This window comes from Nymphaea colorata, chromosome 11 (assembly GCF_008831285.2).
Source record: "Nymphaea colorata isolate Beijing-Zhang1983 chromosome 11, ASM883128v2, whole genome shotgun sequence".
NCBI classification, from domain to species: domain Eukaryota; kingdom Viridiplantae; phylum Streptophyta; class Magnoliopsida; order Nymphaeales; family Nymphaeaceae; genus Nymphaea; species Nymphaea colorata.
Genome location: NC_045148.1, coordinates 10,055,967 through 10,078,898, shown reverse-complemented (window position 1 = coordinate 10,078,898; position 22,932 = coordinate 10,055,967). Strand labels below are relative to the sequence as shown.

The 22,932-nt window shown below is 38.2% G+C and overlaps 2 protein-coding genes across 4 annotated transcripts; one reads left to right on the top strand and one right to left on the bottom strand.

Annotated features, from left to right (window-relative positions):
• Positions 1–3,551: 3,551 nt before the first annotated feature.
• On the top strand, positions 3,552–15,131 carry LOC116264443 (protein VACUOLELESS1). Its single transcript, XM_031644665.2, has 15 exons — positions 3,552–4,529; positions 5,396–5,686; positions 7,789–7,928; positions 9,438–9,543; positions 9,628–9,720; positions 9,875–9,964; positions 10,054–10,167; positions 10,373–10,480; positions 10,956–11,038; positions 11,167–11,221; positions 12,550–12,731; positions 13,548–13,677; positions 13,768–13,870; positions 14,342–14,439; positions 14,734–15,131. The coding sequence occupies exons 1-15, from the start codon at positions 3,744–3,746 to the stop codon at positions 14,896–14,898; spliced, it is 2,544 nt and encodes an 847-aa protein (XP_031500525.1). The 5' UTR covers positions 3,552–3,743; the 3' UTR covers positions 14,899–15,131.
• Positions 15,132–16,021: 890 nt separating this feature from the next.
• LOC116264941 (3-hydroxyisobutyryl-CoA hydrolase-like protein 5) lies at positions 16,022–22,855 on the bottom strand. 3 transcript variants are annotated; one of them, XM_031645409.2, is made up of 17 exons: positions 22,324–22,855; positions 21,932–22,214; positions 21,681–21,764; positions 21,381–21,449; positions 21,225–21,288; positions 20,727–20,800; positions 20,490–20,573; positions 20,184–20,268; positions 20,016–20,101; positions 19,535–19,656; positions 19,321–19,381; positions 18,793–18,891; positions 17,289–17,390; positions 17,153–17,194; positions 16,945–17,054; positions 16,430–16,481; positions 16,022–16,307 (listed from the first exon to the last, which is right to left on the bottom strand). In XM_031645409.2, exons 2-16 carry the CDS (start codon positions 21,959–21,961, stop codon positions 16,433–16,435), a joined length of 1,161 nt encoding a protein of 386 aa, XP_031501269.1. In that variant the 5' UTR covers positions 21,962–22,214; positions 22,324–22,855; the 3' UTR covers positions 16,022–16,307; positions 16,430–16,432. The 3 variants fall into 3 exon arrangements, with proteins under 3 accessions (XP_031501269.1, XP_031501268.1, XP_031501267.1); XM_031645408.2 differs by having other exon boundaries at positions 16,022–16,481; positions 21,932–21,972; positions 22,065–22,214; positions 22,324–22,854; XM_031645407.2 differs by having other exon boundaries at positions 16,022–16,481; positions 22,324–22,854.
• Positions 22,856–22,932: the final 77 nt, after the last annotated feature.

The following is a 22,932-nucleotide window of genomic DNA, read 5'->3' as shown; positions in this document are numbered from 1 at the left end:
AAATTGAATAGAGATGAATAACATCATAAGTTGGTGTGTTTTCCTATTCCTTTTCTGAAATTCTGTGTGCTGGTTTTGATCTGTATTCCCTGCTGAGCAGAGAACTAAAGAACTATTTACCTCAATATGAATGGAGCAGACGAAACAAAAGGAAAAGTCAAAGTGGGAATATAGTAGATTAGGTGACAGAGCAATGATGGCTTCTGCCGACCCTCTTATTTTTCTTTCGTTTTGTAAATTTTTTACTGTAAGGATAACTAAGGAGTTCACAGTACCTAGCTCTCATCGACTTTTTATATTTTTCTGATCCGAAGCTTTGACTCGCTGGTGAAGGAACGGAACTGAGCACCCTGAGAATGGTGGACGAAAGGGGCCCGTTTGATAACAAGAACATGAGAACAGATGTTCTGATAATACATCATCCAAAAAATACCATGTTTTTATTATAAGAATCATGATATGATTGTATATATAATTTTTAAGTATAATAATAAAATACTGAATATAAATACATTATGTTTCTTGAAACAAGAACATGGTGTTTCTCAAACGGTTGTTATATGAATGTGTTTCAAGAATTCAATGTTCTTCTTAGGAAAACCCTTTCCAGCACGTTCCTTCTTTATTAATGAATGACAAATCTTTGTGAAATTGCGAGGTGGGCAATTGGAGCCACAAGAAACACTTATTTTTGCGTTGATCCTTTAGGACAATTTTTTTCATTTACATGTTGATGATACCTAAAAATTTTAAAAATACTAATGCCCCTTAGCCAGAAATTTTCTGACTCTGCCTGTTGTGAAGCTCTCTATCACTGCAAAAAGCAAAACCAGGTGAGCTGCTTTTCATGGACCACTGTGTACTGAATGTTGCTTAGGTGGAAGCAAGAAGGCACCCCTACTGGTATATTGACATATAAAAAGAACAAAAACCAGCTTGCAAGCAGATCATATGTAGTGGGGTCCCAATTAAATACTTTTACATTGGTGGTCCTTATTGCCAAACTGCACAAGCTTCTTATAAGGTTTTGATACAAGTGGCTTGGACCTGGTTCAGATCCATTGTTTGCCAGATCCAAGCTAATACCATCTCTGTGGATAATATATATTTAATGCCCCATTTATCACAAGTAAACATTCGAATCTATCATCATTATCTGAAAAGACATTCAGGAGGATCAGCTCATTTGTCGAAGAGGATATGTTGAAAATTGTACACTTGAAGATAGAAATGATACCAAATATTTTTGTGTACAGATCATTTTTCAACTTTCTTTATTAAAATCACGACGTTGTCATCGTAGGCGTGAGTCAGCCTACCCCAATATGCCTCCCACTATCTGATTCACACTCATAAACGGCAATTCAAACCCATTTGCTCCTTCAAGTTGAATTGAAGAGAATCCACTGCCCATCTAGATCTTAACGCAGCCCAAAACCCCTAAAGAGACGAGGCCTGGTAGAGAGAGGGGGGCTCCGGATCGTGATAGTGGATTGTTAACCTTCTGCTCACCCAAAATTCAGGTCCGACGACTCATTATGAGCTCGATCCGATTGATTTCCAACAATCCAAACCCAAGCCTGTATTTTGAGCACCCAGACCAGCCTGTCTTCGCTGAGCCTCCCTACGACTACCCCCAGTCCGAGCCCTCTGTGAATCATCCTCAGCCACATCCTCCTCACATGCCTCATCCGAGGCACACCGATATTATTCAATGAGCTGTAGCTACTTTAAGCTACAATAAGTGGCAGAGAAGAAAAAGGTGGTGATTGTAGCTACAAACAAGCTTGAGCATGGCCAGATTTAATTTAAAAATATTTTTTAATATAAAATAATATATAAATATAATTAATTGTAATAAAATATTATATATATATATATATAAATTAATAAAAAATATAAAAAAAATTATGAGGCCCAACTGGACTGGCCCGATGCCCCTTTTTTCAGGCCCGGCCCCGATTCGAACCAGGTACCGGGTACCTGCCAGCCTTAGTCTAAACCCCATAGTTTGAGTTCAGACACTTTTAGTTGTCATGGATCTACCCATATTACATCTAAGTGTCCTACAGTTGTCAATAGTATAGCCATAAACAAGAACACAATCAAGTATCATTTTTCCATCCCTATGCTAGATGACATGTTTCACCGGTTTTCATGTATTTTCCAATAGTAACTTTAAGAATGGGTACCATCTGATTCGTGTTCGGGAATGTAATGAATGGATGACTGCTTTCAAAACTACACGTCGTGTGGTAGTGTATTTTGATGATATTCTTGTTTATAGTCCTACAGAGTCGGCACATTTGATAAAGTTTGTGGTAGTGTATTTTGATGATATTCTAGTTTACAGTTCTAAAGAATCAGCACATTTGATACACTTGAAATAAGTTTTAGATGTCGTTAAAAAAGGAAAGCTTTTTGTAAATGCTAAGAAGTGTGCTTTCTTGTTTCTCAGCCTTGTGTTTTTGGGTTTTATGGTTTCTATAAATGGTGCAAAGGTCGATCGCTTTAAGGTCCAGGCAATCGTAGATTGGCCAACCCCGAAAATTGTAGGGAAAACACAAAGTTTTTCATGGGTTGGTTACCTTCTATTGTCGCTTTATGCGAAACTTTAGTACAAGCATGGCACCCATTAGAAAATGTCTAAAAAAAATGATGCATACTCCAGTTTTGGTACTTCCTTATTTTACTCAAGTTTTTGAAGTGGAGTGTGATGTCTCACGTGTAGGCATAAGAAGAGTTTTGAGCCAAAACCATGGCTTGTTGCTTTCTTTAGTGAAAAGCTATCAGTGGCTTCTCCACCTATGATCTTGAGGTTTATGTTGTTGTTCAGGTTCTTCTTCGCTTCGATATTGGAGACATTATTTGATTTGTAAAGAGTTTATTCTTTATACTAACCATGATGCACAGTAGATCTAGAGTAGATCCAGACTTGCTTGATGCATCTAGATTTGAACAAGTTTTTCTATGTCTAATTTGACTATGATCAACTTAAAGAGGCAGATCAGAAAAATTTGGGTTAAGGGACTAGGTGCTAAATTTTAACTTTTTTAAGAAGCATTAACATGTAAACCAAAAAAAATTGTAATAGTTTTTTAAGGGTTTTTATGAATAATTGCCTACACGTGCCTTTTCCCTTGTGACAAGATTTGCAATGCAATATCTAGATACTTAACTATGATTAGCTTTTTTTTCCTGTTTTGAGATTTTTCAAAGAGTCGGTCTTGTATTTTTTTCAATTATTTTTGAGAAAATCATCCAACCCAGGATCTGATCTTAACAGCATTTTGGTAGGAATCTAAAAATGGTTTGGACTTGGTTTACTGGATTCGAGCTAAACTCAAACTCGGACTCCGGATTCTGACGTAGTCAGGTTGAATCCCTTATTGGATATCGACTCGGGTTTCGAACTCGGGAGTCGAAGTCCGATAAGGACTCCAACATCGGTTCTGGTTTCGAATCAATAATTGGATTTCTCCAGCCCATAGACGTATGTACCCGGCCCGTTCACAAGGTGAGTCGGGGAATTGTTGTCGCGTGCTTGGGAATTCAAGGACCCAACGAATTCCGAAGCCAAACACTTCGTGGGAAACTCGTTTCCCATCGTCCTCCCTTCTCTTCTCTCTCCACTGTCAGGCGCGGGCCTGTGTCGTCCCTCTTCCCTCCACGACCCAGCTGCCCTCTGCAAACCCTAGAGGCCCTAACCTCAGAGAGAGTGAGGCAGAGAGAGAGAGGAAGAGATGGCCGCGACCGTGTCGGTGGCCGCGGAATGGCAGCTCCTCTACAATCGGTACTACCGGAAGCCGGAGCTGTATTCCATGTGCTGGCAGAAGATGGATCTCGGGCGCCACCGCGTCGCCTGCGCCCGCTTCGGCGGACCCATCGCCGCGATCCGCGACGACTCGAAGATCGTTCAGCTCTTTGCGGAGTCGGCCCGGCGGAAGCTTCTCATCTTCAATTCCGCCGGGATCCTTCTCGCTTCCGCTATCTGGGACCATCCCGGCGGCCGTCTCGTCGGTATGGGTTGGACGGACGAGGAGTCACTTGTCTGTGTCGTCCAAGATGGATCCGTCTATCGCTACGATATTCACGCCCACCCGATCGAGCCCCACTTATCGTTGGGGATTGATGCGGCCGACGAGAATGTCGTGGAGTGCATCTTCTGGGGCAATGGAATTGCCTGCCTCACCGATGCCGCACGTGTCTTCTGCATTCCCGATTTGAAGAGCCCCCGGCCGTGCCGGCTGTGTGAAGCCGGACTCGTGCCCGGGGACATGCCACTGTGCGCGGCGGTGATCGAGCCCCAGTACACAATGTCTGGGAACGTTGAGGTGCTGCTTGCTGTTGGCGACGGCGTGGTGGTGGTGGAGGAGGAGACGGCACAGAGGCAGGGCGATGGAATCGGGCCGCTGCAGAAGATGGCGGTCTCGCCGAACGGGAAGTTCCTTGCATCGTTCACGCATGACGGACGGCTTCTTGTCATCTCCACGGACTTCTCCAGAGTTCTCTTCGAATTCAATTGCGAGGTTGGTTACTCTGATCTTCCACACCTTCTATTCGAGCATTTGGATCGTCAAATGTCAGCATCATCATCATAATTTTCATCATTGTGCTAATTGTTCATGTAGAAGCCAAAAAAAGTGGCTATAGAACATTCTGTCTGTAGCGTGGCCTTGACAAACTAAAGCAGAAGGGATTTCTTGGCGCTCTTGTTATTCATGTTCCCCATGTAATACCTAAGGGAGATTTGAAATTTAGTTCGCCCTACTTTTATTGTTGGAACGTTTGATTTCACCAAGGGATTAATCGGGCGACTTGAGTAGGATTACACGTCATAGTTTTCACCAAGTTGGCTCTATCAAGGTATAGAGGATTTAGAAACTTTCTCCTTTTCCCCCCAACAGAGGTAACTTTAGTTATGGCTTGCGGTGTGGGAGCTTCCTTCAGCTGCTAGCTCAGTCAACACGTACTTAACTACAGAAATCTCCCGTTACTTATGGAACCAGAGTTCCTTCTGGTTCTTGTTTCTTAACTGAGATAAAAAATACCCTGTCGACGAGTATTTTTATGTTAAATCTTCATTTCCCAGTAAAAGAGCTATCCAGGAAAGACTAGAGTTTATGAATGCTGATGAAACAATATCCATTGAAGCAGTGTGCGGTTGCTTGCTATTGTAGCTTGGTGGAACTTGAATTATTGCAATAAACCCAAAAGGACTACATATATTTTGTTGCTTTATACCTGAGGAACCTAAGCACACACAGAGAGAGTATCTGTCTTTTATCAGTCTTGCCATTTTGTTTAATTGAGAAGTGCTTTGTTATTTTTCTTTTATACTTTTATTTGGAAAATTTGTACTAGTTTAGTTACAAATTCCTTTTTTTTTTTCCAGTCTGCTTTGCCCCCTGAACAACTTGCATGGTGTGGAATGGACAGCGTGCTGCTTTATTGGGATGACCTGCTCATGATGGTTGGTCCATATGGGGATGCAGTGAGATACACATACGATGAGCCTATTATTCTGATTCCTGAGTGTGATGGTGTGCGGATCCTCTCAAACACAAGCATGGAGTTTCTACAGCGAGTTCCTGACTCCACTGTCTCTATATTTAAAATTGGAAGCACGGTACCGGCTGCCTTGTTATACGATGCGTTGGATCACTTTGATAGACGTAGTGCAAAGGTATTTTCAGCTTGATTTTGCAGGATGCATTCATGTATAAGGTATTTGTATACACATGCATATATTACCAAAAATAACTTGGAGACAATTATTCTGCTGTTGCTTTGTAATGGTTAACAAAAGCATTCAAGAATAAAGAGAGACTAACCCCTCTAAATATGCAATAAGGGAAGGCTGAGGTAGAGCTGTTGATGACTCAGGTGGGTCGATCTTGATGAAAAATAAGACACAGAAAACCAAAAAAAGTATCAAAACAGAATAAGAAAATGCAAAAAAATAAATATATCTGCATCTTATATTACGTGTTATATATGATGTATGTAGGAAAATTGAATGGTGCCTCTGGTTTTTAGAGTCACCCAGCCATCTAACCAAGACTGTCCAATCCAGCATGATGGATAAGAGAAAAACAAGGAAAAAATGGTGATGGGTATTTTCGTCATCTAGTATTAGTTACCACATTTTTCTTTATGTTTTTCTCTCAACTATCCATTTGCTCTTGGTTAGATGGCTGAGCAACTCTGAATAGCCGAAGTCATCATTATATACACACACACACACACACACACACACACACACGTGTGCACACACACACACAACAACAACATAATAGGTGAATACATAAGTATTTACATAGATTCTATCATGATGTTGCACCACTTATGATGTGGTCAAACAAAGAAACTACTTCTTTAATGGTTTGGCATTAAATGCCATCAAAATTTTGAGATTAGCAGATCTGTGTATGAAGTTTTAGTTGAACTATGGCAGAAAATTGAGAGTCTAAGACTCTAAGTATACAGTTATTAACTTAGAAATATATCCCCTATAATTTTTGGCAATAAAGTTCGGGAGCCCAACTCCCAGCGATCTCCTTATTGGAGTTTAGTAATGAAGCATTGTTTCCTGCACTGGGTTCTTACCATCATATGTGCTTTGCTCACATCGATGAAATAAAGAGAAATATATTGCTTCAACCTTGTAGTTCTGCTATTTTATCAATACCAACATGTTAATTGGAGGAATGGATGTGATTAAGTGAACCCTCTGGGGATCAATGTCCTTGCAGGGAACAAGATTTAAGAACCAATTTGTGTTGTAAGACCCCACAAATCAGGGTTTGCATGGAGTAAGGCCTAGTAAGAATAAGAGCACTAAAAGATGAAGGAAATGAGTTGGGCGTCCTACAACACTTACTGCTGAAGCCTGAATTAACCAAGACCAACAATGCCATAAGGAGCTGTGTGCAGATTCTATGCATAGCTGAAAATGACATGATGTGCCATAAAAAAAAATGATGCATTTTATTGAGCCATACATGTTATGGGCACATACAGTTCATTAATATAATAAGATGTGTTCTCTTATTCCCACTGACAGTTGCTTTCAGAAAGTGAAGTCCATACAAGCAACTCATAGTAATCGTGGATTGGTTATAAGAGAAGCGGAGTACAGATCAGTAGGAAATCAACGATGTTTCTGTTGTCTGTATCAGGAGAACTATGTAACTTTCTAGCTCATGCTTTTTTGAGGGTGGTATTGTATTTTGAGTTTTTTTCTTTCCTTTTTTGCATGATACTTTTTTGTGCACTAGATAGTTGGGTATATTTCATTCTCTCTCTCTCTCTCTATATATATATATATATATAGCCACGAAAAGCACGTCTTTTTCGAAAACAAATTCGAAAAAAACACGATAAATTAAATTGCCATTTAAAACTAAAACAACGCATTTTTTTTAATGCCAAACAGTTTTTTTTGCATTTTCTATTTTTTATTTGTTGCAAATCTACTTATCTTTTGATGTTTATATTATTTGTTTCTCACTTATCTTATTTTTCTCCTATTTTTAGTTTTTTTTAAATTTTTAAAAATTTACCGTATTTTTCTTGTATTTTTTTCCGTTTTTTTTCAAGCTCGCCATATTATACCCGAGAAAAACCTCGCCGTTTAAAGCTTTGAAATGTTGTTCACTTATTTGTGACTATGATATATATATATATATATATATATATATATATATATATATATATATATATATATATATTACATTAGGGGAGTTTTTTTTCATGTTAGGCTTATTCTTTGATATTTTTGGTCAGGCAGATGAAAACCTCAGGTTGATTCGTTCCTCCCTGCCAGAGGCAGTTGAAGCATGTATTGATGCTGCTGGCCGTGAATTTGATATTTCACGCCAGCGGACACTTCTTCGAGCTGCAAGCTATGGTCAGGCCTTCTGCAGGTTAGTGTGCTTTTGTACTTTTGTGTAAATTGGAGATTGCCTATATCACATAATGCAAAAAGGCTATAAGTAGGTTATATCTCATAGCAGGATTCCTGAGGAAGGAATTGTCGATCCACATTTGTCCTCTTCCTTTTTGCTTTCTCTTCGCTGTTGACTTAACTTGCAATTTGTGCCTTGGAAATTGTTATACAGTATCCTTCAGTCAAATATATTTTGTAGTTCCTTCTACGTGAATGGGTGGTAGTCACGCTTTGTTGTGTCTTCTTCTATTATGCATCTCTTTCACTTCTGCTTAGTATAGGTGTCTTTCGCCCATCTGTGTCATGTATGCCTTTGAGTATTAGTGTCTTTCACCCTTTTTTGTTTCTTCATTTCACATTTTTCTTTACAAGTGCCTTTCATCCTTTGTTTTGTGGAAGGAAGACATGGAATGTAACGCCCCAAATGTTTAGTCCCGTATTGAAGATTGTGAGGAATCTTCAAGGGCTTATAAAAGGAGACCATTAATGAAATGTTTGTCCTGGTTTCTAGCCTTTTTAGGGTTGGAGCCGAAACTGCTAAGGGGCGGGTTGGAATCTGTTGACCCAGGGAACCGAGCTCAGGAATGGGTCGGGTTGTTACATGGAAGCTTCTTTATCATTGCTTAAGAAAGAAAACATGGAAGTTTCTTTATCATTACTTCAGAGGCAGAAGGCTGTGTTTTATCAATTTTCTGCCACGTAAAGCTTTTTTAGATAAAGGCTGCTCTGAAGTAGTCCAAATTCTCATTTTTGGTATATTCTATTCTATCTTGAGTATTTCATTAACAATGTGGTGCTACCATTTCAGAGCTGCTAACAAGAGTTCCATCCACCCGTTATGTGGTTGGACCTAAGACATTCAAGTTAAAGGAGCTCAAGAATTTGTGCTGGGGTTTGTCTTTTGAGTATAATCTGAAAGAATTTGCTGAACCCCACTCTTCAATAAAAGAAAAGATGAATAGCCAGAATTCTGAATTTTCAGATCTCTAAAATATTTATTGTTCTTTGGTCTTTGTTATGGGTTCATTTTGTAATGTTTCATTAATATAAGTTCATTTTGCGGTTATCTTGAGGTTGTCTCCAGCAAAGTAAAATTGTAGGACCATAGCTTTAGTTATCCTATCATTTCTGATTTTTGTAGTGAATTTTCTATTGCTCAATGACTTCCTTTGATATTTTATTATTTCATTTTCTCATCAAAGAGGTAACCGGAGTTTGTACATTTGTAGTATCCTTGTATGTTTCCTTTGAAGAATACTTGTCCAATATGTTAGTCATTTTATCTTTAGATAATGTCCTCGTGTATTATTGAATCTCACATGTTTGTCTTTTGCCTGGTATTTTTTTACCAGCATGATCCTGAAAGTGCTCTATTTGATTTTTCTGCCGTCCCATTAATTTTTCCATCTCACGTTGATAGTTACGTCAGAAAAAGATATCTTTTCTTATCTATTCTTTCGTTAATGAAATGAGTTCGTTTTGGCAGCCAGCTTCAACGTGATCGCTTTCGGGAAATGTGCAAAACTCTACGGGTACTAAATGCTGTGCGCAACCATGAGACTGGTATTCCTCTAAGCATTCAGCAATACAAGGTCTTTCAACTCAAATTGCCAACTTATTTTTTTATCTAAATGGTGTCATTCAACATCTTTAACTATGTCTGCCCAAAAATTTAGGTGCTTACACCACCAGTTCTGGTTGCCCGTTTAATAAATGCACATAGGCATCTTCTGGCATTAAGGATCTCAGAGTATCTTGGTTTGAGCCAGGTATGCATGTTAAGTTGTTTGACTGCAAACTTGTTTATGTGCTTTTTCAATGAACTCATATAGCTGTATGTACATGTCAGTAATTCCATGCACAGACACACGTAAATGTGCTTCTTGTGTTCTTGCTGTTGCTCACGCAATCTTCACCATGCAGGAGGTGGTCATAATGCACTGGGCATGTGCTAAGATAACTGCTTCCTTGGCTACTCCTGATGCTTCTCTTCTTGAGATGCTGCTGGATAAGGTTCTTTTAGTGGACATATCTAATAGTTGGTCCTTCTTTTAACATGATAACATTATTATAGTTTCTGAATTGTTCTCTTCTGGTTTCAGATGTCCCTATGCAAGGGAATTTCTTATGCTGCTGTTGCTGCTCACGCAGATCGCACTGGGCGACGGAAGTTAGCAGCTATGCTTGTTGAACATGAACCACGCTCCTCTGAGCAGGTATTGCTGTAGAGAACTGAAGTTTATTTACAATAGTGCATAACCAATACAGATTTCTGTTGGGAGGATGTATATGTTTCTGTCGTATGTGGAGATTCTTTCTTGTTAAGTCAATGGAACCAGTTCCTGGACTCAGTATTCCCTTGTTTCCTTTTTGACTGATGAAGGACAGGAGAAATTTTAACATATTTTCCCTCTTGTGTAGGTTCCGCTATTGTTAAGCATGGGAGAAGAGGATCGAGCCTTGACAAAGGCAACAGAAAGTGGTGACACTGATCTGGTTTATCTTGTTCTCTTCCATATCTGGAAAAAGGTATACCCTTTCTTGGGAAAATTGTCTTTCTTTCATATTATGCAGCTATACCCTTTCTTGGGAAAATTGTCTTTCTTTCATATTATGCAGCTGAGTAATACATGTTTGTGCCATCAGGGCACAATATTGCATTAATCATGTTTTCTATCTGGGTGTAAATAATCCATGCCCTAGTGCCCTTCTTCTTCTTGCTTACACCATGATAGTTTGGTTGATTGGCAAATCTACTACATAGGCTTGGAACTCCTGTCTGGCAAATCATCCATTGAATATGAGATTGGTTGCTTGGTTGCAGTGGTTATTCCTCCTATGCACTTTGTGAAACATATGCTGAAGCCTACATGCATTTCTTTTCAAGAAATAAGACTGCAAAGTCGAAAATAAGAAATAAATGAACTTGAAAACTGAAATAATGTTTAATTTTTATACAGTGAATGACAGTTAATCTTTAGCATGAGATGTCTTCATTATGCAGATAGAGGAGAAGGATCCATTGGAGTTTTTCACAATGATACAGTCAAGATCTTTGGCACGTGATCTGTTTGTAGCTTATTCAAGGTACTACCATACACTGCTTGTTTTTTCCCAAGGCATTTTTTATGTTTCTCCTCAATCTTGTTGAGCAATTCTATGCTATTCTCTGTAAGATGGTGGATGTTCAGTTTGACATGCTCGTGTTGTTTTAGGTACTACAAGCATGAGTTTCTGAAGGATTTCTATCTAGCAGCTGGACAATTTCATGTATGTCTTGCTTATATTCCTTTCGTAATGCTTTATTGATGCACAGGTGTTTTAATTGAATATTATGCAACTAAAGATGATTTGCTGCTGGTTTGATTATTACGCAAGTAACCTGTTTTGAAGTTAATAATTTATTTTGCATAATTTAATTTTTTTGTGCTTTGTTTATTCCTGTTCATCTGTGGTATGTACTGTTTAGAGTGGTAATTTTGTTGTGGCTCATATATGGGGAGGAGGTTGTGGCATTATTGATAAGCCATTTCTTAGCTTAACCCCTTTCACATGAATAGATTCTTTCTGATCAGTTTTAGTATCTACTGGAAAGAAGCACGGATATGATTGGTTCAATTTTTCTAACTGCTGATCATATTAAGAGGTCTTGCTTTTTGAAGATGATGACGAGTACCAATATTCTAAGTGGACAAGCATGAAAATTGTTCTGAGGCTTGCAATTTGGATACATAGTTTTTGGTAGACTGTCACAGTGATCAAGTAAAATATTTTAGAAATATCATATTCTTCAGAATGTTCGGTTATGATAAAACTTCAGAATATTACTTGATAAATTGGAGAAAATTGGATTTAGTTTGTTATTTCAAATAGTAAAATACTGAAGATTTTTTTGGGTTATTCCAGAATAACTTAACTAACTGCTTGGAAAGATAAGAAATCAATGATAGCTCAGATATTTCTTACTGTGATTTTAGAGCTTCTTCCATTTCCTCCTCACTGGCAACTGGTAAGAAATGTGAGAGAATTTACAAACTATTAGGAAATGATGATAATATTATACATTGTTTTCAAAATTGGGTGATTGGGGCCTGCTGGTGGTTGAAGAAGCAAAGCAAAAGGTACCAACATGATACACTTGGGGAAACCTTTCTGTCTCAAACTCATTTATGACCTTAATATTCATAAAATGCACGGAGTTTAATCGATGTGGTCCATCTAAATCTGAAAAACTGAAAGAACTGATTTGGTTGAGGTTTATTTGAGGTCAGTGGTGATTATTGCCTACAGATAATTTTATAGACTCTATACACGTGTTCATTAATGTTATGAACTTATGCATTAACCCAGCTATGCTTAATTTTGAACTTTGGAGCTGAAAATTTACCAGCTTGTCATTTACATAGCCATTTGATGATAGTTGGTGATGGAAATCTTCTATTATTGTATAGTGATTAGTGCATGCTACTCATTTGCCTGTGCCTGTTCTTTTCTTTCTCCTTGTTTTTCTCCTTTTTGTGTGTGTGTGTGTGTGAGAGAGAGAGAGAGAGAGGGAGGGAGGCATTGTCTGTTAACATGGTGCATTACTTTTCCTGCAGGATGTGGCTTTTTTGCTGTGGAGAGAGTCATGGGAGGTAGGGAAGAACCCATTGGCAAGCAAGGGTTCTCCCCTTTATGGCCCACGTATAAAGCTTATTGAGCAAGCTCAGAAAATGTTCTTGGAAACAAAAGAGCATCCTTTTGAGGCAAAGGCTGCAGAGGAACATGCAAAATTGTTGAGGTAAATGGGAACTTAGTTCATAGGCCCATTTATCCTTAAACTGTATTTTTCTCTTTGTGGGAATTGTGTGTGAAAGTGGTATTTTAAAGTTTAAACTTCTTTTCCCCTACCCTCCCTTCCGTTATGTGGATACTCGATACTAATTCTTGATATATACTTTATCTGCTGGTTTTTTGGGGTCTTGGGATCTGCAAATAGATTAATTCCAATTGCAGTGTTGGTTTGGCTATTCTTTTGCCTATATCTCCCAGACTAAGTCACATGGGTACGGGTACGAAGATATGGGTATGGACACGAAAACTTTAAAAAATGTGGGTACGGGGGTACAGTAGGATATATGTATGTATATATGCAAAATAGCACAAAAAAATCAAGATAAGAGCAACAGTTTAATAAACAAGTGATATAAATAAAAACATTATATGTTAATGAACAATAACTCTAGGAATAGAATGAAAAGTAAAGTGGAAAAAATTAATTCAAAGTAATTTATTAAGCAGTTTGGATCTAAAGGTACCCAAGTGTGTCTAAGTACCCAATATGTACGGCAACATGGGTACGTAGACCTTACTGAAGTACCCGTGTGACTTAGCTCCCAGTTAATTGTTATGTTCACTGAACGTTGATTCTCTCTGTGGCATCTATACTTTTATCAAGCAGGGTATTTATTGTAATTCTCCACATGCTCACAAGCGTGTACAGATTTTCTGCTTTGGTCATTATTTTGGCCTGACATGTCAGCAGGCTTTAGTACTGGTTCATCTCTTTTTGTCTTTTGTGATACTTGGATCTTTAGGGCACTTGTCAATCTTACAGGTTGCAACATGAGCTAGAGGTGACCACAAAGCAGGCTGTATTTGTTGATTCTAGCGTCAGTGATACAATACGTACTTGTATTGTCCTTGGTAATCATCGAGCTGCAATGAGAGTGAGGACAGAATTTAAGGTCAGAGTCATTTACTGCTGTTCTTATGGCTCTCCTGCTCCAGGTTTCTCTTTTTCATTTGATGTTCATATGAGCTAATTATTTACTCAGGTATCGGAGAAGCGCTGGTATTGGCTTAAAGTTTTTGCATTGGCTACAATAAGAGACTGGGATGCTCTTGAAAAGTTTTCCAAAGAGAAAAGGCCACCAATAGGTATGTTATCCCTTTTGCATATTTATGCAACATCTCTCTTTAATACAGTAGTCGCTATTCTTTTGTTTGTATCTTGCCGTCAGCCGTCTTCTTTTTTACATAAGTGAAAATTATCTGAGTAATACTTAAATGAAGATTAAGATCCTCATCTGATGTGGCTGAAGTTGTTAATTGATAAATGGAGAACATCTGTACTACAGATTGTTACTGACCTAAATCTATTTTGATTCTTTTTTTTACTTCCGGCCCTATGGTCCTATAAGTTCTACCAGCTTTTTATGCAACTGGAGCTTTGGCTGCTAACAACCCTTTGTGTTACCAACATTCTGTAATAAATTTTCACCGCTATGATCCTTATCGGATATTGAAGTTGGTTGTGCTTCCTTCACATATGCAGCATGATCTGCTTGCTGACTTTCTTTTGCATTGTTTCGTTATGCAAACTTGTGGTGATATTTTTTATATCAATAGGTTACAAGCCTTTTGTGGAAGCATGTATTGATGCAGAAGAGAAAAATGAAGCCCTCAAGTACATACCAAAGCTGGCTGATCCTCGGGAGAAAGCTGAAGTATGAATTTCTTTCAAGCTTTTTTTTTTTTAATAAGTTTTGGCATGCCAATAGGGTCATCAGGTGAGTCACTAGGAATGTTTGTTCTGAAGATAGGTTAGTCATTAGGTGAGTCAATGTGAATGTTTGTTCTGGAGATAGGTGATACCTGATGCATGTCAACAGTTCGTCAAGGCCATTGTGGCAGTTGGGTTAAGTTGTTCAAGTACATTGATGCGAGGCTGTAGTATGACCTCAACTGACTAGGCATCACTATATTAATGTCTTTGGGGTTAATCCAAATATTCTTTGTAGGCATACGCTCGCATTGGCATGGCTAAGGAAGCTGCAGAAGCTGCATCGCAGACAAAAGATGGTGAGTTGCTTGGCCGCTTGAAGTCAACATTTTCTCAAAATACGGCAGCAACTGCAATTTTTGACACGATACGAGAACGATTATCACTCCAAGGGGTTTCTTAGCTTTTGATTTTGGTTTGTTCTTGTGTACTATCTTTGTTGAACGAGAGAAGATTTTTTTCGTTTCTTTTCCTTTTTATAATATCTTTGTTGTAAGAAAAACGCAAAAGGAAATTCTTCTGCCTTCTCTGGTACGTTTTTGGTATCCCCTACTTGAATCATGCCCTCAGGCTTGTATATTGTAAAAATGCTGAATAAATTAAATGGCTTGAAAAGGAAAGCTTGTTTCATGAGAATACCTATTCATGGTGTCCAAACATATATACTTCGATGTTTTCTGAAATGCTAATTCTAACATGATAAAGCAGGCATAACAAGTGATCCGGTCCTGGAAGAGTTGGTAGTCATTGAAGTAGAGAAAACATATTAAAGGTCCTCGTTGGCATCCAAACTGCTTTGACTCTTGTGCATATGTAGATGCCGTTTCTCGGCATTGGAATCAATCTGAAGTTGGTGGCACATCAATGGCCCCAGAGGGTTTGGGCTTTGTAACTCGTAAGGTTTCCAATATTGGATAAAGATCTGCATCAGTGGCCTTAAAGTCTCCAGATCGAATGTGGTTTTAATACTAAAAAACTGAAAGGCCAGATGGGGGGTCTTTTCTTGACGGGTAAGGGATGCCCAGGGGTTCACACCAAGGGACAACCAGAGTAGGGCATCGTAAAAACCGAAATACACGTCTTCTGCCCGCGTTTGCAAGCCTCAAATCTCAAATTGGAAGCCGTGCTTTGAGATCTTGGGATCCATAGAATTGAAACTTCTTGCTTGAAAGATTCATGGATCTGAAGGTTAACCTTCTTCCTTGGGATCCATGCATGAATTTGGTTGAGAAAAAAAATCTCAAATCCGCAGATCTAAAAAACTGCAATTTGATAGAAAACCGTGATTTGGGGTTGGCCCTAGATCAGTTGTGACCCTAAGAAGTTGGACACACCTTAGGAACTTCAAGAAGTGAAGAAATGATGCAGACGGAGTCTTTTGGTATCAAAGAGAGAACTGCAGAAACCCCGTGCTTCCAGTTAATATCTGCAGAGGACGTGACACCATTTGATTCTTTATGACAGTAAATTTTGATCCTAAGATAGGCCCTTTTCATATAGCTTGACTGGCAAAAATATTCATGCACTGGAATTGTAAATGAAGTAGATTAAATATAAGTAGATGTAAAGAAGTACCAACTTTTATGGCTACAGACCTGTCACTCAGCTGAAGAACATTAAGCATTCTTCAGTTCTGAGAATAGGATTCATACACACCAAACAGGAAAACAAAAATGAAAACAAGATGGCTGCTTGTCGCATGACAATGGTGTGCTGCTGCTCATCGAGACTAGCCATGTCACTGAGCATTCGCTTTTATTTTTCTTGCAGTCCACTTCATCATGGTGGTGCTATTTCTGCAAGCCCTTTCACCTAAACAACCAGACAAGCTCTTTAGGACAACTGGAAAATGGCCTATTTCTTTTGTGGAGTAAAACGCGATGGATGGTAGATTTGCCGGTCTGACTTAAGAAGTAAGAAGTAGCCTCTGCTACCTGTCAGTGCTTCTGAGAATGATAGACAGACTTTTCGAACTTTCCATCCCACCTGTAAATATTGATGTCAGAAACTAAGACAATGAAAAGTAAATTTATACGTAGAAAGAGAGAGAGAGAGCTAAAGTTTATTTACCGTTCTTATAGTTTTCAATTAGTGTCCTTTTCTTGGTCTTTCTTAATATTTTAATTATTCTTTTAACTAAAAAGTAAAACACTCTTTCAGTAGAATTGTTTTAATAGAATGCATTTTTCCTAAATCTGGAGCAATCGTAAAGCCAGTTGCTCGTGAAAAAGGATGCCTACATCAAAAACCATAATAACTGTAAATAAATAAATATAGCAATCAGATATACAGATTATCTGATCCTTAAGCCACTGAATAGTGAGTGGGGAAATAGAGAAAACTGCATGAATTCCCTTCATTGTAAAATTCCAGATCTTCCTTAGTCTCTCCCTCTCTCTCTCTACACACGTACACGTATAAGCAAGGGGATGTTGAAGATCATATTAACCTGGATAACTTGCCCTCCGATGGAATCTGAAGCTCCAACTCATCTTTGAAAGGTTCAAAGACCAGGTCCAATTTCTCACTGCTCACTTTGTTCAAGGTTGGCGGATCCCACTGCGATAATTTACATATTTATGAGAGACAGAGAGAGAGAGAGAGGAGAAAGGTGGGAGGAGGAAGGGGAAAGGGAAGAAGGAGAGAGAATTTCATGCCTTTGGAGCTTTGTCCTTGTCAATCACCAAAGCTCTAATTCCCTTCTCAGCCCAAACAGATACACAAAAATTAGATGATGGGAGAAAATAAATGGTTATCTTTTTTATTATCCACTTATCATTTTGTACACTTTACCTCATACATATCATTGGAGATTACTGTTTTCAGTATGTTCATGGTAAGTCTGAATTCCTTCTTCAGACATTCAGCCAAGGATTGTTTCCTTCCTTCCCTTACCTGGCAAGAATTCAAGATAATCATGAATGTTGGCCCCTAGAATCCTTAGCAATCAAAGGCACCAAGTCATGTATAGGCAAAATGCCACTTTTCAAACTTTTGATAGGAAATGGAAACCATGTTTACTTGTCCTATCTGCAAAACTGGAATTCAAACAAAGAAATCACAGGCTGTTGTTACTTGCTAAGCTTTTCTTGATAATGACACATAAGGAAAAGCACATATGGCCTAACTTTGTCAAAATATATGATCAAATCTCAGCGGTAACCATATTCAAACTTTACAGAGTAGAGTGGTAAATAAGGGGCCTAACATGAAAGTCATGAACATGATCTACTAAAGGCAAATGCAATTCTCAATACGCCTTCATGGTTAAAAAAACTCATAATATATTTGCAAAATTAAAAAATATATTTCATATGGAAAAAATAATTTAAAATGACACAATGGTCATAATGAAATTTACACCCTTGGTTCTGTAAAATCAAGATTAAGGCTATCTTCTTATATTGTGTATGTTAAACCCCAATTCCAGCCATCAACATGGAAAGCAAAATTCTGTTTTTTTTTTGTGAAATTAGTTATGGATAATGAAGTACAATGGGTTGATTAAAGTACAACACTGAGGGAGAAACTATAAGAGTATATTGGATAGTGGCATAATTGTTCTACACTATTTTAGAAGTTAAATAAAAAATAAGAACATCAACAGCTACATTTTTCAAAAATTAAAAATAAAGAAAATAGGCAAACCCTAAAGAGGAGTAACACAAATGAGTAAAAGAAAAATATTGTTAGAGAACTCTTGCGGATTTTGATAATACAAATCTGTATGTCGTCAGAAGAATCCAAAACACAACATATTTGCACAAGAATTTCATTTACAAGTATGAAATGTAGATATCCTTTAGCTCTGCATAAGCATGTGTGCATCTATCTGTGTGTGTGAGCATGCACATGTGTGTGGTGTGCAAGTGAGTATACCTTTTCTCATCAAATCAAACTGCTTATCAGTACAGATATCTTCTTCAAAGTTCTTCATTCTTATATTAGGAAAATGCCATTTTAGAGAGAGAAAGAGATATATATAGAGAGAGACAAGGATGGTTTTAGTTTTTTAGAAGCTGCAGCAGAGAAATACATTTTAAGATCAACAGCTCAAAACTCAAAAGGAACTCAATTTCTTTTAATTCACGTATGAAACTTCCGATTTGAAAGTAGGCTTGGGGCCAATCAGAAACCTGCTGCTCATGAACATCTATGTTTGGACCCAACCAAACTTATTGGTGCTTTCAGCATATAATAGATTAGCAGCAGTGATATGTATAAAATTGAAAACCAAACATGAACCAATAAGATATTCACAAGAAAAACATGACCAATAAGACACATAATTACATACAGATCTCAGTGTGATCTTAAGTCCTGTTGGTGATGATCTTTTCAACCCTTTGACTACTTCAGTTGCCCATTCATTTCCTTCTGCACTGGCCTCTGCCTCCTGAAAGCCAAGATCAGAATATTCATCAGATTTATTGCCTTTCCATATGCCATTGAAGCGAACACATTTAAGGATATGTACATATGGTTTGGTAGAAATGTTCTGATTTATGACAGCAGTTAGACATTGAGATGGTCCATAAATATTATCCTTAATTTTTTCTGTGCACCATCATGTGGCATTGAATAGCTGATGGTATTTGAACATGTTTCAATCGAAGGAAATTACAGACACTTATGCAACATGTATAAATGGTGCTTGAATGGGTATTCTGAGAATCTGATCTAATTGTTTCATACCAATTACCAAAATCTAAAGGTGTGCATATGCATGTCTATGGTGGCTCATTATGTGCATCAAAGGTTAAGTCTTGCAGTCCTCATTTTGGATATCAAACAAAAGAATTCAAGTAAGCAGTTTCATACTGACCAATGCACTTATGATTTCCTCCACGGATCCTTGAGAAAAGCATTTATCTATTACCTTTTTCCTGCAAGAATAGGAAAAATGGAAGGAATAGATATACAGAAACAATAGTAAGAGGAAAAGTAATCTCATAGTGATGCAATGTCTGAATGAGGGTATTTCTTGTTTTTCTTCTAAAGACAACTATTCCAGAATTGCTGATTTTGACTTTTCTTACTTGTTCAGGGCGCTTTTCTCATTGAGTTCGACAGGTACTGAGAATTCCTCAATTGCAGAACTGACAGCACTTTCATCACCAGAGTCCAAACTAAGCAAGCGCTTCTCAAGCTCAACCATTTTCTGCCATGAATAGAAGACCACAATGATGTGATGCTCAACATATTTTCTAATGCAGTTTAATCTGGCTACGAATTTGGTTACTTAAACTGTAGGATGGAAAGGATCAAGCTAGATACTCAAAACATATGGATAACTTGGTCAATTGGCTTTTAGCAACTCAAGCTATGCATCTTTGGATTAGATAGGGGAATAAAAGTATAAAACTATTTCATAGCCGAGAACAAGTGTTAGAAATTGAAAGAAATGCATGAACAGGTACCAACAGAACTTAATCTAGAGAGGTGCTGCCTTAAATTCAAGCTACTAATTGGTATGGTTAAAAGGATCAGCTGGAATAGAAGCAGCAAGCTAAATCTTACAGCAGAAGGGACGAAATGGGTAGCAAGGCCTGCAGAAAGCATTTCCTTTCCATCCAGTCTGGCGCCAGTCAAGGCCAGGTACTCCCCTGTGATTATTGACAAAGCATTCAAATGGTATACAATGACTATATCATCTTTTAATAATGTGTAAGGTTAGGCAAAGTTCACCTAAATGCCCTGGAAGATGTGAAAGAATGTAAGAGAAACTACAGTCTGTATGGAATCCTACACTAGCTTCAGGCACTGAAAAAACCTGCCAAACAGAAGGAAGAAGGAAATAGAAATACTTTTCAATCTGTTGTCTCATCTGAACCAGTTTTAAATGAAGAAATAAGAAACTAGCAAAAATTATTTAAATAGACAGTAATTTATCAGTGTTTTCCACCCATGGATAATGTTTTAACCTGACGTGATAATTACCATAAAAGTTATTTATCACGAGTAACCTACCACTCCCAAAAGGATTACACTTACAGTTTTTTCAGTGACGACCGAATATTTCAAAGGAACACTGAGTGATGCACCTCCACCCATGACAATACCATGAACAAGAGCTACCTGACAACAGCGTTATACTTTGCAATCAGAAATCAGGAGACTATTGGTACACTATACTTTGAAAGCAAAGTACTCAAAAGGTAAGGGCATGTCTTGTCCAGTCATCTTTGTATTTATTTTGGATAGTGAAGAGACAGAAGATGAGTAATATACCGTTGTCTTCTTATAGGTATGGATGTGATGAACTAACCAATACATCCTATAGACAACCTCAGTACAAGAGATATCTGCATGACGAGGTGGCATAGGTTAATAAAAAAAAGAAGAAAGTATGCACTTAGAAGACCAACTTTGGTATGATAAGGCTGAGCGATGTCCTAATAAGATTCCTAACCCCAGATTTTATGAACAACCAAAGATGGACTAACTTGGTCATGAACAACTAATACAACTTGGCTACAGACGTATTACATGAAGCAGTAGTATCCAACAGACACTATAATAAGCCAGAAGATCATGCCATGACACATGAAAACGTTGGTATTAATAGCTACAACCAAATTGCATGACGTTATGAAACTCAAGAGTGAAGAAGTATAGCTAATACAGGTTAAAGCAGACGAGCAAGCAAAATTAAAAAATAAAAGCTGCATATCTCAGAACTGCAGTACCATTCTCCCCAACTGGAACACCTACTTGAAGGAAGCTTACCTGTCTTTCCTTCAGTGTAGAACATCTTTAAATCCCCACCAGCAGAAAATGCACGCCCGCTTCCCTGTTAGTAACAATGGATATGCATTGTTGTTACTTCCCATAACAGAAAAGTAAACCTCTTCTTTTCTTCTTTCTAAGTGTCACGGAACTAACCTTAATAACAATAAGTTTTGCATCATCTTCTCCTTCCCATTTCTCTAGAGTCTCAGCTAGTATTGACACCTGATCATGGTCATCCACATTAACACATGAACATTCTCATTCTCGTCATTAGAAAGTTAAAACCGAGAAGTAATTTACTCATTATGAAAGTCTAGTCTCATATCAAAGATTTGGAAAATCTCCGACAATTTTCCAAGCCATATAATCACCGATATTTTCATGAATCTTCAATACAGGACTGAGCTTTTAAATAGGTGTTACAAATTGTTCCAGCTGAATATTAATCCATACCACTTTTGAGGAAATAACGTTCAGTTGCTGAGGCCTGTTCAACGTGATCAATCTAACACTGCCCACCTCTTCCGTGAGAACCACCTGTATACATGCAGGAAAAGATGGTCAACTAGTATGGAACGCGTTAAAGATAACAAAACGCCACGACATCATCTTTGAGCACGACACATCGCTCTGCAATTCAATCTAACACAAAAGAAAAGAAACTCCCTAGATCGATCGTATTAGAGGCAACTCTGGCAGCTTACTTCTTCAGATTTTATGGGTTCCTGCGCCATGTCTCCTTGCGCTGCTTATTTAACAGCACCAATCAAATGAGACGAGAGAAGCCCTCAGATGGGGAGGAAACAGAGCGGTGTATCAAACAGAGAGAGAGTTCACCAGTAGGAAGAACCAAGGGAAGTGGGAGATGGCTTCACGTACTAGCAGCTATGGAGCAGAAGAATGAAAGGCCGGGGGCCAGTAGTTATAGACGCTTTAAACAATGGAGAGAAACAGCGTGCCAAACCCCCAGAAAAACAGGAAGCTTCTCTAAAAAATTTCCAAGCAGTAAGAATTTATTAGTATCATGAACTTCCGAAAACTTCAAATTGATCATTTAAGGTGTATTCTGAAAATTCTATAGATTAAACATGCGAACCTTATGGTCTGAAATTGGCCAATCTGTCGCTCGAACAACGTATGAATCAGTCTTATAATAAAACAAAAATATCTACCACAATTCTAATTCCGTAATCAAGAAGGCCGAATGAGAGTAACACGCTAAACGAAAATTTTTACGACTCCCAAACCGTTTTCAAATTACAAAAAGGAGGCTGCTAGCAAAAATTAAATGAAATACAAAGTCTCTCTCCCTCGGCTGCTAGCAAAAATTAAATGAAATACAAAGTCTCTCTCCCTCGGCTGCTAGCAAAAATTAAATGAAATACAAAGTCTCTCTCCCTCTTTCCATCTCTCTGTGGTAGGTGGGTGGGTAGTTGGTTGAACACCACGGTGTCACCTGCCCCACACATTCTCCACCCACCTCCATAAAGACATCAACCAGCAGATCATGTGCTGGTGGGTGACCTTATTAACGGGAAAGACTTGCCGCTGCGTGCGCTCCAGAAATGTTCAACGTTAACAAAGTTTCCACTCTCTCTGTTCATGCTGATGCTTTGAAAATTTTCAGTTTCTTTTCCATCACAAAAAACGATCACCAGATAAATTTAAAGCAAAGATGATGCTAAAATGGCAGTTTTCAGACTCC